General features: G+C 44.1%; 1 protein-coding gene across 1 annotated transcript in view; it reads right to left on the reverse strand.

The window, feature by feature from the left end:
* Positions 1-2809: 2809 nt before the first annotated feature.
* LOC116956308 (high affinity choline transporter 1-like) overlaps positions 2810-18588 on the reverse strand; it is a 38484-nt gene continuing 22705 nt past the window's right edge. Inside the window, exons 7-9 of the mRNA XM_032977825.2 lie at positions 13737-13890; positions 12172-12389; positions 2810-11065 (exon numbers count right to left, since the gene is read on the reverse strand). Coding sequence (XP_032833716.1) covers positions 10490-11065; positions 12172-12389; positions 13737-13890 — 948 coding nt within the window. The 3' untranslated portion in view covers positions 2810-10489. The remainder of the gene's footprint in view (positions 11066-12171; positions 12390-13736; positions 13891-18588) is intronic.

Below are 18588 nucleotides of genomic sequence, written 5' to 3' on the forward strand. Positions count from 1 at the left end.
GGTAAATGTTTGGGTTGATGTTGATAGATGACTGATTACGTGGTTACGTGGATGGTTTGGTGTAGGCAAGTGACTTCCTAAACCAAGTGCAGGTTGTTAAGTGGGCTAGTTGATGGTGGTTGCTCAGCGTGTGCATGTTCCGTGTGAATGTGTTGGTGTATTCGCCACGTGTCTGGTCGTGTGCTGTGGTTGTCTCTTAGTCACGTCTAAAAACTGTTTGGTGGGGGGGGGGGGTGTCCAGTCCCACGCACGGCGCCAGCAGTGGCTGTCTGGTGGAATCTCTTTTGTAATCTGTGAATCATGGCGCGCGCGCCTACGTCCACTGGCAATCCACAGAGGGCCCCAGTGATGGCACAGCGGGGGCCAGCTGAAGTCTACGTGCTCTGCCCCACGTGGCAGCGATCACCTTGGCCCGATGCCTGTGACGACGAGGCCGAGTTATGTTGATTAAAAACCAGCGCGCAAAAAAAAACATGTCCCGTGCCAAGCCCTCGAACCAGCAGGTTTCATATATTTAACGCCAGCCGATTCATCAGAAGACGAAGAAGTGACGAGTCAGACTGTAAGGCATCCAAAGGGGTGAGCGAATGGGTCAGCGAATGGGCTCTCCGATGAGTTTTCCCGGTTGTGACCGCTGCGCGTGCCGTTCGAGGACACACACACACGACGTCCGACGTTCCGCTCCGCGTACCGGGAGCTTCTTCGGTGGAACTGAACGGGGAATCCTGGGAGCCGAACAACGCCCGCGGCACAACCCCAACACACATACGAGGAAGTGACAGAATGCTTTGCTACGTTTTAAAATTGCCGTGCGCTCCGTTTACGACCGTTATCCACCACGTCTGTTAGTTGTGTAATATTCCTTTATGTTTTGATTTAAAGCTTTCGTGACTGCAGGGATTCATATTCTTGGTTCTTTCGGTAAAGTCACGTAGAAGTGAAACAATAAAATAATAAAAATATAAAACAATCACATTTTATATTCTTGGTTCTTTCGGTAAAGTCACGTAGAAGTGAAACAAAAAAAATATAAAACAATAACATTTTATATTCTTGGTTCTTTCGGTAAAGTCACGTAGAAGTGAAACAATAAAATAATAAAAATATAAAACAATAACATTTTATATTCTTGGTTCTTTCGGTAAAGTCACGTAGAAGGGAAACAATAAAATAATAAAAATATAAAATAATAAAATTATCACGACGTTTCGACTGCAACACAAGCAATCATCATCAGGTGTGAAAACCACAGCAAGAAAATTTGAAAGTGGCGGTTATTTTTAACGTTAGCACCACGGAGAGAGATTTGACGGTTTGTTTAGATGGACGAGTCCATCTATTTTTTTATTTAAAGCTTTCGTGACTGCAGTAATTCATATTCTTAGTTCTTTCGGTAAAGTCACGTTGAAGGGAAACAACAAAATAATAAAATATATAAAACAATAAAAATTCTCACGACGTTTCGACCATAACACAAACGGTCGTCTTCAGGTGTGTTGGTTTGCATACATTTTTTTTTAATAAATACACCGTTTAAAAATAAATTTATGCAAACCAACACACCTGAAGACGACCGTTTGAGTTATGGTCGAAACGTCGTGAGAATTTGTATTGTTTTATATATATTTTATTATTTTGTTGTTTCCCTTCAACGTGACTTTACCGAAAGAACTAAGAATATGAGTCCATCTATGTTCGGAAAAGAGTGGGAAGACGAAAAATAATGGATGCGGTCTGAAAGCCACCTTAAGCGTGATCAATCAATTAAGACCCCAAATGGTTTATCAAATCCTTCCAATGATTGCTAAGCCAGAATACATCTTCTCGGTTGAAATTGTCTCTGTGTTTGTATATGTGGATAGCCTCATGAACGAATCTCTCATGGTAGCCAGATGGCTTGCAAAGAACCTGTCTTGGAGAAGTCAATGTCATGTGAACCTACTGAATTATAACAGTGATCTGCCACGGCCGAGGTGTTGGTCCTACCGTGTTTCAGGTCTGCTTTGTGTTCACGAATGCGGTCCGAGACATTTGAGCGTATAACATGTTGTGAAACATCACTTCAAGTAAGTGTTGATTTTATGTATGTTTTAAAAGTCAGTAAAAAAATGCCGATTTCAAAATTCGGAAACATTACAACCGGCTTATGACAGTTTTGATTTGCGACACGAGTTTATGACGTCTGTAAGGCCACCGTGGATCGATTTACAACAGAAACACTTAACATTTTATTGTTTTATATACATTTTATTGTTTATAATATATTTTTTTATTTTATTATTTCCCTTCTACGTGACTTTACCGAAAGAACCATGAATATTAAGAAATTTGTGTTTTTTTATTGTTGTTTTTGTCTTGTCCTTGCTACTGTGCTCACGCAGCATTGCGGATTATCCCGTGACAAACAGCTGGGCAACTTGCTAAACGGGATCATCATCACCGCCACCACCACGTGTAACAAATAAAATACATTTCTTAAATGCAATTTAACCGCGGTTCTCGATTTGTCATGATTGCGAGGCCAAATGTAGCTATCAGCACTGTTTAACTGAACCCCACGAACCCAATCAATAGGGAATGTAATCAATGTATGGCTTAAACGATTAAATTGATTGTTATACTGATCCCAGTTAACATGCCAAAGTCGGGTCAACGTTTGGCCCAACTTGCCATGTTTTACTCGGATGACACGTGCGTAGTAGAATTGTGTGTGTAGTAATGGACACTTGACGATTCGCCAAATGATATGTACACGATATGCTGTTCCATCTTATCTTATCATTCATTTTATACGAAACAAGAGCAAATGTGAGTTTCTTCCTGTTGTCCGTCTGTCCGGATTAGTTTTTATTTAAGTACATTTTTTGAGCGTATAACATTTGTGAAACATCACTTCAAGTAAGTGTTGATTTTATGTATGTTTTAAAAGTCAGTAAAAAAATGCCGATTTCAAATTTCGGAAACATTACAACCGGCTTACGACAGTTTTGATTTGCGACACGAGTTTATGACGTCTGTAAGGCCACCGTGGCTCGATTTACAACACAGAAACACTTCACCCAAATTTTCCCACGCGACTCTGAACTCATCTCGACAGCGATGACCGTTGCCGTACAACGTGGTAAAGAGACACTCGGTTTAGTTTGTAAAGGTCAAGTCACGTAAGCAATGGACAAAGACAAGCAGAGGTCATTGTTTTTGTCTTTGTTTGTGTCTCTCCCTTGCGATGGGACTTTCTTGGATGAACGTTGAGATTTATTCGGGGCACGGGGTGACCAATAAGGTCTGAATCTGTCTGTAGTAAAGTAGGGCACTGATAAGGGGTTGACAGGGATGCTTAACACTCTTCTCCTATGAATGTATAGCGCTCGGGGACTGTTTTGTACAACACAGAACCAATGTTTTGTAACATGTTAACACGTTGATTATGAAATAAAAACTATTCACCTTTAATAATAGGGTTTTCCCCTTTTTTTTCTGGCAACAAAACTGAAACCTTTTTACAAGGATTCACGTTACTGCATTAACCACAATACCTGCAGTCAGAATGCAAACAAAAAAATACTATGATAATATATGCATTGTCCTTGAAACTGATTGGTCCACACCAAGGGACGGCTTTCTTTTGAACCTTGACCCAATTTGTGCTCGACCAGATTACGCCAAGAGGCTGTACGCCTTTTTTGTTTGCATTTTGACTGCAGGTATTGTGGTTAATGCAGATATGAATCCTTGTAAAAAAAGGTTTCAGTTTTGTTGCCAGAAAAAAAGTGAAAAACCCTATTATTATATTTTGGTACTGGCAAAGGAGGTCTAATGATATAACTATTCACGTCTTATAGTAGTTTAGCTCTTACGAATTCTAACCGTAGGTTCGAATTGAAACCCGAAGGTCCCTAAGCCTCCGCAGGACCACGGAGACGAGGGACCCGAAATGTCCACGTTTAAGCGAAATAAACAAAGCAAACTACAAAGGAGATGGGGGGAAAAGAACCACGCACGAGTCGAGAACACGGCGTACAACAACAGATGTCGCTGCACTGTCCCATGCTGCCCACCACATAACGCTGCCGCCTATCCCGACCTGTCCGTGCGTAGTGATCACCCATCGGGCTCGACGCCTCCTGAGAGTCCAGGATGTGCCTCGATCTGCCATGGCACATTCTGGTTAATTTGGTCATTGGGAATGCGTCGCGATATTCCGCCAATTAGTGGGCATCGCTTGCGTAGATTCCACAGCGGCGTTGGGTATGGCCTGGGTAGGTCAGTGGATTTCGTAACACTTTGTTGCCCTCTCATTATCAGCCCAGCACTCGGGACAAAATCTGCGTTCCCATGCATTCCCATGCAATCATAACACACCCCGATTATCATTCACAGGGCGTGGCACGTAGCGTGGGTCGCTGGTGCAGTGACCGCATGCAATTGTGTTGAGTATTGTGTTCAGCTGCAATAATTAAGAGTTCCTCCGAACGTGAGCACACTGCTTTTTCTACATTAAACTAAAATGTTTTATTTTACCAGGTAAGGCCCACTGAACTATATTAGCTTGTTTTCAAAAGCGACCTGCCCACAAATAATAGCTCAACGAAGTGGCTTATCACATGGAAATGTATAGCAGCCAAATACTCGAAACGCGTGTTTCTGAATGTGTGTGTGCAGGACCCGGAGATAAATCCACGTGACCACGGGGAAAGCGTGCAAAATCGATGTATATATAGGCGTCAGGGTCAGGACCGAACCCACGACCTGCATAACCAGGCGAGGTAGTTAACATCTCCTAGCCACCGTGGCGCCCCCTATGTTACTTCCACACCGTATACAGGGGAACCTACCGGGAATGTGGGGATCAAGGAAAGTGACACGGGTCACCGGATCCTATTATCCCGCGGAGGATACGTCTGTTGAACTTCTTTCGCACTGTACGTAGCCAACCGTGCTGATCGGAGGTGCGGTGGAAGGACAACAAACTCAACACAAGAAGCACTTCTCAAGAAATTAGTTGTAAATATATAAGGAATAGGACCGTGGATAAGAAGAGTTCTCTCTTCTGTACGTATCATGTGATCATTCGACGAAGACCTTCGTCCGGCAGTAGATAGACAATGGCTGTTTATGACGATGATGAGCTTGAAAAGCGAATACACCAATGTGTGTTGAGAGGAAGGTTCCACTGTCAAGGCACGTGTGTCCCAGAGTAACCTGCTTCACAGCACAAGGGACATTTCCCCGAAACGTCGCCTACAGTATACAGTTTTACTTTCTTGGCTTGACGAATGAGTTGTTTTAATTATACTTTGTACATCACTGCAAACAGAGCGGTGTCACCGTATAAGTTATTGTTGTGCGGTATAATAGTTGGCATGCCAAGGGGGTGTGGGGTGGAGGGGGGGGGAGCACCGTCCAAAATCTCAACAGGTTGCGAAGTGTTGTTTATATAACAGCGGATTACAATTGCTCAACAAATGAACTTGTAATGTTTGACTGGAATTGTCAGATTGCTGTCATGAAGGACCGACGAAGTGTACAGCCTTGGCCGATTGTCGATGTGGTTTAATCATTTCAAGAACCTTGGGTTTCAGTACTCCTTTCAATGGCACTTGTTGGCAAAAAAAAACATTGCATAATTCTGCTTATACCCCGAAATTAGAACCTCGGTCGCGATGAAACATTGGCACCTGCCGCAACTGGCACGCACGGTTAGTTTTTTGCTGTATTTTTTTGTGTAAAGCAGAGTTTGCCATGCGTGTTTTCATTTCAATTTCGCTTTGAACCAGCTGGCCGTGTGGCCCAGGAATTAGGGCATTGCCAATAGCCGTCTGTCCACTGGCACACCGAAGCTGAGGCCAGCGCCAGACCCCCACGGTGCGGGTGGTTTTTCCACTGGCTATTTGCCATGGCGAGCCAGAACCGAACTGGGATACGCTGGCCTTACAAGACATCTGAAGCAGGCTCGGGGCCAAACAAGGCCAGAGGCGAGGATAATGATAATTAAATGAAACAAAAGTATTTTACCAGGTAAGGCCCACTGAGCTACACAGCTCTTTTCAGAAACGACCTGGCCACAAATGATAGCTCAGCGAAGTGGCTTATCACGCGCAAATGTATAGCGGTCAAATACCCTAAACGCGTGATGTTGATTATAAATGTGGAGGGAAAAACCGGAACACCCGAAGAAAAATCCACGTGACCACGGGGAGAGAGACACGCAAACTCCAAATATACATGCGTCATGGTTGGGCTCGAACCCACGCCCACCTGCATTCCAGGTGAAGGAGATAACATCTCAACACTGTGGTGCCCCTGCAAGTACATTGTGTGTGCGGTGAGCCAGCACGCCGCTCGGGCACGGTGTCTCACCGCGTCATTGACATGCGTCTCTATACTGGCAGTCCCCAGATTACGAAAGGATTAAGTTCCCGAGAACGATCCGTAACCCGGATTTTCCGTATGTCGGAAACTGAACAATATTCCCCAAAAATCAACGATAAAATCCCATAGCCGAAAGTAGTTGTGCCTCATAATTGGACCTCCTTTGCCAGTACCAAAATATAATAATAGGGTTTTTCCCCTTTTTTTCTGGCAACAAAACTGAAACCTTTTTTGCAAGGATTCATGTCTGCATTAACCACAATACCTGCAGTCAAAATGCAAACAAAAAACATACTATGATAATATGATGCATTGTCCTTGAAACTGATTGGTCCACACCAAGGGACGGCTTTCTTTTGAGCCTCGACCCAATTGGTGCTCGACCAGATGACGCCAATCAGTTTCAAGGACAATGCATCATATATTATCACAGTATGTTTTTTGTTTGCATTTTGACTGCAGGTATTGTGGTTAATGCAGACATGAATCCTCGCAAAAAGGTTTCAGTTTTGTTGCCAGAAAAAAAAGGGGAACAACCCTATTATAATAGTTGTGCCTCCTCTAGCCAATTTCTAATTTGTTTTCTCTAAGTAACGTATCGCACTATCGTCCGTGTTCTATCGCTACCTGTTTCGTATTGCTGTACATACGCTCTGCACTTCCTATAAATCTTTCATTTAAACGAATATCTACCCTAACACTACCCACAATTAAACTAACGGAACATATACTGTATCCAGTTGTTTATGAATACCACGAAACATTTTTATACGAATTGTTTATAGAAAGCAGTCACTTCCGAATGTTTGTTTACCGTGCATTAGAGGCCAGGCCTAGGCTTCTCTGATCGCTGTTGGCTGAGACCATGAGCAATTGAAGGGTAATTGTGTTAAATAAAGTACGTACGGTAAATAACTCGTGAAATAAACTTAAAATGAAGAAAACAAGCAAGACACACGGGGAACAGATAGTTCTAAGCATAGGAAACAAACAATTACGTAACGCAACAAAACATTCCACTTACTGAACCTTGATCCAAGCCTGCCTTACGCCTCGCTCCGTGGTATTCATTCACAACCTCACCACGCTGCACTTGCTTGCGCTGACATAACTAACACACACAAAATCCGCATATTGAATTCTATTTTAACACCATTTACAGGGGCATTGCCGTGAGGTCGGATTTCCGCAAGTCGGGTCTTCCACAACATGGGGACTGTCTGCATATGCCTCGCGTGCGACATCAATGGCACGGCTCAGGTTCTGTAGTGGAAAAACAAATCTGGTGTGCCCCGAAGCCGAACCGGGCTGGTTTGTCACGGCACAACGGCGGGCTCGGTTTACGTTGGATAAAGTGGGGGTTCGAATCCCAGGTCTTGGCCACCCGTGATTATAACCGGGTTCTCAAGTGTAGTGACGTGACGTCTCAGCATTGGTCACCGACAACTTCCACAAACGGGATAATAAAGTGGTGTTTTGACTTAAGATCGCTAGATTCTAGCTGCGAGAGCTAAGAACATCGCTTTGATTACCAAGCAATGGGCACTCTATGCAAAGGCATAGAAAATGTGTTCCCAGCCCCCCCCCCCCCCCCCAGACGTGATTCAGAAGTAGTTCTGTCATGTCCTCTTCAAGTAGCATCCTCCCGTCACCGAGCAACTCGGCGTTAGCTGTAACGCAACTGAAATGCACAAGAACCAAAAATATTGAAGGAAAAAGTTGAATGTTGTTCCTAGGGGATCGTGGGCCTTGGCCCCACTACAGAAAAAAGCTACATGAAATAAACAACCTAGATAATGCTTCCCCATTTTAAACTGCATATCATACGAAGTTTTGGGACTCGATAAAATCGCACGGACGATTGTAAACGGAAGTGAATAAGCTGGCGTGCCAGCCACTGGTTAACTCGTTCGAGCGGCGATTGCATTAGCTTGCCGTTTGGCCAGTCCTAGCACCTGCCGTTCTGCGGAGCAAGTTGACAATTGCACTTTCCAAGACAAATAGTTCACTACTTTAGCCCACCGGTGTGTTGAAGAGTGGATTCACAACATTTACAACTTACATTTACAATGAGCGTCTTGATGAGAGAGGATTTCTGTGCTGGGTGATGATGCGAATCTGCATTCAGATCGGCACCCGTGTGCGTTCCCTTGCGGTAGACGCTCTGTGTGTTCTTTTGCCATTTTGACCGCGTCCAAGCAAAATATCCAGGAAGGGGAGCGTGTTGTTCACCTCCATTTCCACGGTGAACTGAACGGCTGGGTTTTGCGCATTTAGATGATTTAAAAATTCATCAAGTGTATCTTTACCATGTGGCCAGACAACCAAAGTGTCATCGACATATCTAAACCAAAAATATGGTTTTAATGTACTTGAGGAAAGTGCTCTTGTTTCAAAGATAGACTTAATTCATTTATAAGTCACCTCAATGTGCTAAACAAAGCCATACATCGGGCAAAGGCAGTGACAGATGGTGAAAGTTTAAGGAAATAGATGAAACATGTTAAAGAAGCACCAAGACTGAATGGCTACAATAATGCTCAAATTAACAGAGCATTGAATGCCAAATCAAGATCGAACAACAATACTGCTGAAAGTGATCAAATTATCAAAACAATTAAAATACCATATATATCGGGAGTTACTGACAAATTAGCCCGTGTTTTGTAAAAACAAAACATTAAAGTGAGATTTGGTACGGTACACAAAATTAAAAAGCTAGTGTCTTGTACTAAAGATGAATTACCGAAGTTATCAACAGGTGTATATCGGATCAATTGCTTATGCGGTTAAGTGTTATATTTGACAGACGGGACGTAACATTAGCGTGAGACTAAAAGAACACCAAAGGAACATAAAATTGTCCCAAACTTCAGCTGTCAGCAATGGCAGAGCATGCTTGCCAACAAGGACATTCCATTGATTTTGATAACGTTTAAGTGTTATGCAGGACGAATTATTACTGGCCAATATTAGTTAGAGAATTGAAATTCAGAAGAATTACAAAAATTTCAATCACTGTGATAGCTACAGACTCAGCGCAGCCTGGAGGCGTATTATTAAGTAATACACAACACACATTGCAATTCCTTACAGGTGCGTCACATGATAAGTGGCTGATTACTGATCTAATACATAATTGCATTCACCCTCACCCCCGCCTCTGATCTCGAATCCTGATGGGGTTCAACAATGATGACGTCATCCTGCACTATTTAAGACCGGAAGCACGTGGGTCGCTTCACTATTCTGGCAAATCGCCCGAAGATGCTGGATGTAATTTCAAGCGAAACTTTGTACCCAAATTGTAAATGTTGTGTATCCACACTTCAACACACAGGTGGGCTAAAGTAGTGAACTATTTTGTCTTTTGTCAACGTGACACATTTTTAACTGATTGGCCGTATCGGGTGGTGGAGGCTTGCGACACATTTATAAATAACGTGATCTAATCCAAAAACCATCATTATGAATAATACTGGTCGCGAAAGCCTGCTACGTGTTAAACTGATGGAAGAGTAGGCTAAAATACCCCCTGTAGAGGCTCTCTTAACGCTCCCTCGAGTGGCGTGTGTAAGCAATTGCGGGGCGTGCACCTTTGCCTCTTACACTGCTGACAAACATCAATCTCCAAGGCCTAGCTCATATGTTAGCACTGGTTTCTCTGCGTAAGAAAGGTAAACAAAGTCCTCCTGAAGACAATAACCATACCACTTTAATCACCCGTGGAAAACGAACTACTTCAACACGTCTCGCCCCATCCATGCCGAGCACGGTCATTTGGGATGTCTGCCCATTGGCTCTTGGCCCAACGGTTATGGCACAGAGTTATTCTGATCGGCTACGTCTGAGTGTGGGGTGCCCCAGTTTTGCTCAAATGATTACTTGAATAGAGTGCAGCCCTTGTCACGAGAGAGAGAAATGTAGAATCTTGAAATGTGAATTATTGCTACTGGGTAAAATTCACTGCGCCCCAGCGTGGCACCACGTCTCACCAGCACACAGACACCACGCAAAGTAAGGTGCCCAGGAAAGATCAGTATAAATACGTGTAAAAATTTGGTCATTGTGCACGTCACATTATTTACAGAATTCCTTGCCGCTTTCCCAAGCACCGTCATCCCGCGCACGTCTGCCTGATATCCGCTTCACCGCCGAGCTGCACTTTCTCATCGGCCACCAGCGTCATTTCCAACTGCTCTTTGTCATCGCCGGACACGAGAACCTCGGTGGGCCGCGGCTGCGCCGGGGGGCCGGTGAACTCTTTCAAAAAATCCCAACGCCCGGGCAGCGTCCCGGACACGAACAGGTGCCTCGTCAAGAAGGACGCGGCGATGTTCACCGTCAGCGAGATCAGCATGGCAATGGTCTTCATGGGAAGGGCCTGGTGGACCAGGCCGTCCACCTCGTGGTAGCCGGGGTAGCGGACGAGCGCCGGCAAGCTGAGCAGCGGCTCGCCGCCGGTCAGCCTGAAGAGGAGGCCCGAGAAGAACGCGACGATGAGCCCGTAGCCGTTGGACGCGCTGAGGAAGAGCACGCAGCACAGCTGCGGGAAGAGGACGATGTAGGTGAGCTCTCCGCACCACAGCCAGAGGCTGTAGGTCGACTGCGTCTGCAGGGCCAGGACCGTGGCCACGGATCCGGTGATGAGCACCGTTGATCTCAGCACCCACATGGACTCCTGGTCCGAAGCCTGGCGAAGGATGAACGACATTCGTTCCGGCGTTAGGGCGCGCGTCAGGGAGCGGCTGCTTGCGGTTACGGCGCTGCGCTCAGAAATACGGTGACGCCGAGTTCTATTCCGAGCCGTGGCGGAAGAGCGAGTGATGAGTTAGGATATGGGATTGGAAGAGAGGTCTTGAATTACTTGAATAAAGTCCAATCTTGAATTAAAACTTTTGAATAAAGTCCGTGAAATCCTGGAAATGGCTGTAGAAACGCACGCAATTAGACGCATCCCTTATTTTTTTTAATGCGTTTTAGTGGGGTTGGAGGAGAGGGCGCTGTCCCAATAATGTAACAGTAATTAAATGTATATTCTTGGTGCTTTCGGTAAAGTCACGTAGAAGGGAAATAATAAAATAATAAATAATAAAAAACATAAAAAATTAGTATGTGTTATATTTTTATCATTTTATTATTTCCCTTCTACGTGACTTTACCGAAAGAACCAAGAATATGAATCCCTGCAGTCACGAAAGCTTTAAATGTAACAGTAATTAAATTATTAAAGATCCTGTACCGGTTTAGGATGTGTCACACTTGGTAAATTGTCTTGGGACAGTTGTGACGACTTAAGATAAACAAAGAGACTCTTTGAGGTTCAATTTTTATTTAAAGCTTTCGTAACAGCAGGGATTCATATTCTTGGTTCTTGCATTAGGGTGACTTCCCACTTTAAGGAGGTGACCGGTGGTCAGCCAGCAAGGGATGGGATGGGACAAAACGAACATAACGGAACTCTGATTCGCACTTCTCGACGAGACATGCATTCTAGATTTGAAGCTTTCGTGACTGCAAGGATTTGTACTTTTTTTTCGTTAAAGTCACGTAGGTCAAAAAATAATAATAAAATAAATGAAAACAACTGAATTAAATCACGACGTTTCGGGCGCAACACAAGCGTCCGTCATCAGGTGGGGACATGCATGTTCAACTTCTTCTGCACCGCACGGAGCCAACAACGCTGATCGGAGGTGCGGGAAATCCGACCGCACCCCGGACACTTCAACTCACGACGCCGACAGCACGACCCGAATAAAACAGGAATGAAGGCCATCCTTTGGCTAACCGCAGCACCTGGGGGCGGATGATCTGCGTGTAGACGTTGCGCGTGAACAGCGAGCCAGCCGACAGGAGCGCCGAGTCCGCGGACGACATCACCGCGGCGGCCAGCACCCCGATGCCCATGATGGCGATGTAGTTTGGGCAAATGTGCTGCAGCACGATGGGCAAGATCATGCCGTCCTCGCCCCTCTCGTGCGGCGAGGGGAGGCCGTAGGTCGTCATGTTCCAGTCTGCGCGCGACGGGGGGCACGTGGGATCGCTCACAGCCGTTTGCGCGGCAGGGCGAGCATCGTCATCATGTTCACGTTTCAAGTTGATTTCGTTTAACGAGGTGAGAACTTGAGAGACCAAGATGAAAGTCTCAGAATTAAATGAAGTGCAGGAATCGAGCAAATAGAAATCGGGAAAAAAACGACCGTGATGCAGGAGAAACCGAAAATACCACGACCCACACTGACTCACCAGAGTGGGGCAGTATAGTCAAACATTTTCAAGGCACAATGGCACGGGGAGGCTGACATGGCCCAAATTTGCCAAATTTTAAAATGACTAACAAATTCGCCAAAGCCACAACATCGCCCGCTACTGTGAAACTACTGAACACTGTAATCGTTTGGGAGGCGGTGACTTTCTTCGTGATTTTGGCTAAGGCTTGCGCTCTAAGAATGGCGGTATTACCAATTGTATATACGATTTGATTTTATTGCTAATAAAAATACGCAGAAATGACGCTTCCTTCGCGCGTATGTCCCTCCACACCGCAGCAGCCACACGAACTTTTGGGAGGGCATTAGTTAAATCAACAAAACCAAACTTGCGATTGGTTTCAACACTCATTTCCTCATCAGCAGTCAGGTTTGCTCGAGCCAATGCTGGTGAACTGCCAGATATTCATAGGCGAGGACCCTATGCATTAGATATGGCTCCAAGCTCAATGTGCAACTACGATGTTATTTTATGCACGTAGAAATGGATTGACAAAGGGCTGAAAATGCAAACTAATGTATGTACGTATGTTGAAATTCTTCCGCACCGTGCGTAGCCAACCGTGCTAATCGGAGGTGCCGGGGGAAGGACAAATAAACACAAAAAACTGTTCTAAACAAATTCGTTTTAAATCTGGATGATTTAATAGCTCCAGTGTCTTCCTAATATCGGAAGGAAGAGCATTCCAGATGGCCGCAGAAGCGCATCTGAAAGCGCGCGATGCGGTAACCGTCTGTGTTCGATCGCTAGCCAAAAGGATGACCGGCGTTCACGTGATGGTCTATGCTCCTTAACCGTCCCCCCGTTCCGAGACGACTAAGTTAGAGGGTGGGTCCCACTCCCCACTGAATCTTGGAACGCGCAAGCGGCTCCAGCGTTTATTTTGTTTATGGAGGCATATTCGCCGTTGTTTCTAATGACACTGTCCTCACAGCAGATAACCGCGGCGAAACGACCGCACGCCATGATAGCTGGCACAAAACTGTGCCACGCGCCCTGCCGTATGGCCTTGTGGGAGCCTCGGTACCGATGACGTTATTTTAATCTAGCGACGTACGCGTACGCCATCGGAACGGGAAAGGGTTGATCACCGGTGCTCACTGCCACGGCGCCGATGAGGACGGAGGGGATGGCGAGCAAGAGGGTGTTGAGCGCCGACAAGAAGGAGATGACCTGGGCGTGCGTGCCCGACTCTGCGGCGAGCACCCTCTGGAAGTAGCCCTGCCACGGGATGTTGCCCAGCGTCTGCAGGAAGCACAAACCCACCGGTCTCCTCAACTCGAGTGCAACCAGTGCCCCGGGCTGCCAGGGGGGCGATGTGTTGAGGTGAGCAGGGACCCCCCCCCCTCTGCTGAAGGGCTTAAGCCCCCCCTTCAGAATGTTTATAGCCAAGTCAAAACATGTTGCGATTGCTCACGCACGCACCGACTGGTCTGCTCCTTTTAACGTTGCAGTAAAAAATAATTTTTACTCCTAATGCCACACAGCTGTCGCTGTGTGGCATTAGGAGTAAACTGCAACGGGGCATTGGTTTGGTTGAGAATAAATGTGCTGTGAAAGGACAAACACCTATGTAAATAAACACCTTAATCTGCATGTACGTATGTCTCAGAAACCTCGAGGGTACTTCCCGACAAGGCGGAAAGCTGAAATGTACCAAACAACAGGACAAATCTGAAAATCTCGATTGAAAAATGTTTGCGCGTTTCATCCAGAAACCGTTTGATAGAGCGTTAAACAGCGGATAAAATTAAAGCGAGAACCATTGTTCTATGTTTTGTTTGTTAGATATTTCGGATTAGAGCTGGTTGGAACAAGAAAATACGCATTTCATCACGTTCAAATCTGAATAATTCGAAAACAATCAAAGATAGGAGCTTCCCCTCCGAGTATTAAGATCATTACTGTTTGTTCTTCGTAATAAAAAAAAGAACGGAATGTTTAAATTGAGCGGTTTACGATGGGTACGTCTTTAAATATAACAAGTTGAATCAACAACAAAAAATTTGCGGAAAAAAATAAATTGTTTGGAGGAGTTTTTAGTGTCTGATCGTGGATAAAAATTGTAAAAAAAAATCATACCAGGTTAATTATATTTCTTGAAAACTTTTGCCTGGGAAAGACAGTCTTAATGGACTAGTATAATATAATAATAACAGGCAACGTTTTGGGAAATGGGCCTACTTGAGAGCACCTATGTGCGCTATGGTAAAGGGGCATTAATCGAAAAGCTACGAGCAAGGGCCATTGGCCAAAAACGTCGCCTATGATATACTTTTTCTCCTTTTAAGGCCGCGTGTGTTACTGACGAACGTGTTGCATTTTTTGTTCATTGTGCTAGGCAGGAGAGATGGAGATCCGAGACTGTCAACCCCCAGACTACGCTAGGGTTAGGGTCACGTGATAATGTATACTTTGTTGAACTTCTTTCGCACCGTAAATTGCAATGCGTACAAACTGAACTTAATAAGGACATTCAGATGCATGGGAGAATAAATTAAAGAAAGATCATATTTTGATTTAAAGCTTTCGTGACTGCAGTAATTCATATTCTTAGTTTTTTCGGTAAAGTCACGTTGAAGAGAAACAACAAAATAACAAAATATATATAAAACAATAAAAAATTCTCACGACGTTTCGACCATAACTCAAACGGTCATCATCAGGTGTGTCGGTTTGCATAAATTTATTTTGAAAACGGCATATTTATTTATATATATAAAAATAACGTTTGCGTCACGCGCAACGATGGCAGTTTGCCAGGACTAGTCCATCTATTTTTTGAAAAGAGGAGGGGGGAGACGAAATTTGTTTTTATGTATGCTGTCTGAAAGGCACTGTAAGCGTGAACAATCAATCAAGAACTGAAATGATTTATCAAATCTTTCCAATGATTGCTAAGATAGAATCCATCTTCTCGGTTGAAATTGTCTCTGTGTTTGTATATGTGGATAGCCTCATGAACGAATCTCTCATGGAAGCCAGATGGCTTACAAAGAACCTCCGTCTTGGAAAAGTCAATGGCATGTGAGCCTACTGAATTAGAACAATGATCTGCTACGGCCGAGGTGTTGGTCCTACCGTGTTTAAGGTCTGCTTTATGTTCACGAATGCGGTCCGAGATATGGCGTTTGGTTTCTCCAATGTAACTACTACCACAGAGGCAACTTAGTTTGTAGACACCAGGGTATTGTATGTCCGGAATCACATCTTTTACAGACGGAACCAGATCACGGATTTTATGTAATGTGTTGAAACGGACCTGGATCTTGTGTTTATTCAAGATTTTGGAGATCTTTTTTGTGATCCCAGCAATGTAGGGTAAAGTGATGGTTTTGAAAGGCTCCTCAAGAGGGTTCTTCTTCATGGTTTGAGTGATAGCTTTGCGGATTGTATAGTCGGAGTAACCATTAGCCCTAAGAGCTTGGTGTACGTGCTTGAGTTCACTGCTTATGTGTTCCTGGTCGGATATGCATTGGGCTCTATGATACAGAGTCTTGATGAGAGAATTCTTCTGTGATGGATGGTGGTGGGAATCCGGTTTCAGATAAGCATCCGTATGGGTAGCTTTCCTGTAGACAGAGTGGCTCATTGAACCATCAGGTCTCTTTTTAATTAGGACATCCAAAAAAGGTATCTTGCCATCTATTTCGACTTCCATGGTAAATCTGATGGCTGGGTGTATGGAATTGATGTGGTCGAAGAATTTGTCTAGAGCAGGCCGGCCATGTGGCCAGATGACAAAAGTGTCATCCACGTACCTCTTCCATAAGGTTGGGCGCAGAGTGGCAGTCTGGATGGCGTCAGTCTCAAATTTCTCCATGAAAATGTTAGCTATAACTGGAGAAAGGGGGGAGCCCATTGGGGTGCCCTCAGTTTGTTTGTAGAAAGTTCCATTCCAAGTGAAGTATGTATTGGTTAAACAGTGTCTCACCAGGGGGGGTACCTCAGTGTTTAGTCCTTGATGAACCAAGTCTTCAATGATTGCAATGGTGTCAGGTACAGGAACCTTGGTGAATAAGGAAACTACATCAAAACTGACAAGCAGGTCGTCTGGGGACAGGGAAATACCCTTGATTGTTGATACCAGGTGAGTAGAATTTTGTACCGCAGAGGTGGTCTTTCCAGTGAAAGGACGCAGGATTTCAGACAAAAAACGAGCTAGTTTGTAGGTGGGGGAGCTGATAGTAGAGACTATGGGACGAAGAGGTGTATCAACTTTATGTATTTTTGGTAAGCCGTATAATCTTGGTGGCCTGGCAGCAGAAGGTTTCAACGAAAACTGTTTAGATTGATCAATTAATGCGGTTGAATCAGAAATTATTTTGTTGGTTTGTGTGACGAGGCTGTTGGTGGGATCTCTTTTTATTTTTGTATAACTACCATCGTCGAGTAATTCTTTAATTTTGTTGTTGTATTCTATTTTATCCATGATAACAGTAGCATTGCCTTTGTCAGCTGAGAGAACTACAATATCATTCCTCTTTTTTAATTTATATAATTCAAAACGCTCATCTTTGCTGAGGTTGCTAGCTGGCATCTTAGCGTGTTTGAGGGTTGCAGCGATTTCAGATCTTGCTACGTCTGCAGCGATGTGACCCAGGCCCCTGAGAGCAACGTCTACTTGGGCAATTATATCATTAACTGGTATGTGTTTAGGTGTGACTGCAAAGTTTAGACCTTTAGCTAAAACGGATTTCAGACCATCGGAAATAGAACTGTTACTGCGATTAATTACGACTTTATTAACGTCTAACTTTTTGGTGTGTGGGTCCGGTCTTTTGTTTAAGAGGAGGTTAAATTTGGAAATCAGGTTTTCCTTACATTTGGTCGACATAGTAGCAGCTGAAGAGGCAGTCATATTGTCTACATGTTCCCAATCCGATGTGGACATTATTGCCGTCAATGATAAGTGTGATTTGTAGAGTGTCTTGTCTAACTGATCTAGTTCTGTGCGTATAAGTCTGATTTTTTCTGAGATAAGAGCTAAGCTAGTTTTGAAAAGAATTCGTTTCGCATTAGAAGAAGTTACAGTAGCAGAGGTGAGTGTAAATGCGATTGGTATTACCCCAGAGTCGCGGCATCTCTTCAGGAAGGTGAGAGACTCGATCAGCTGAGCTTTCTTATCCCGGAGTTTGTTGAAAGATCTTAAAGTTATGTGAAAACCCTCCCCGTAGAGGCGATTAAATTTTGATTTAAAGCTTTCGTGACTGCAGTAATTCATATTCTTAGTTTTTTCGGTAAAGTCACGTTGAAGAGAAACAACAAAATAACAAAATATATATATTGTTTTATATATATTTTGTTATTTTGTTGTTTCTCTTCAACGTGACTTTACCGAAAAAACTAAGAATATGAATTACTGCAGTCACGAAAGCTTTAAATCAAAATTTAATCGCCTCTACGGGGAGGGTTTTCACATAACTTTAAGATCTTTCAACAAACTCCGGGATAAGAAAGCTCAGCTGATCGAGTCTCTCACCTTCCTGAAGAGATGCCGCGACTCTGGGGTAATACCAATCGCATTTACACTCACCTCTGCTACTGTAACTTCTTCTAATGCGAAACGAATTATTTTCAAAACTAGCTTAGCTCTTATCTCAGAAAAAATCAGACTTATACGCACAGAACTAGATCAGTTAGACAAGACACTCTACAAATCACACTTATCATTGACGGCAATAATGTCCACATCGGATTGGGAACATGTAGACAATATGACTGCCTCTTCAGCTGCTACTATGTCGACCAAATGTAAGGAAAACCTGATTTCCAAATTTAACCTCCTCTTAAACAAAAGACCGGACCCACACACCAAAAAGTTAGACGTTAATAAAGTCGTAATTAATCGCAGTAACAGTTCTATTTCCGATGGTCTGAAATCCGTTTTAGCTAAAGGTCTAAACTTTGCAGTCACACCTAAACACATACCAGTTAATGATA

This window comes from Petromyzon marinus, chromosome 64, assembly GCF_048934315.1.
Source record: "Petromyzon marinus isolate PM22_M1 ecotype Great Lakes invasive population chromosome 64, UKy_Petmar_22M1.pri1.0, whole genome shotgun sequence".
NCBI classification, from domain to species: Eukaryota; Metazoa; Chordata; class Hyperoartia; order Petromyzontiformes; family Petromyzontidae; genus Petromyzon; species Petromyzon marinus.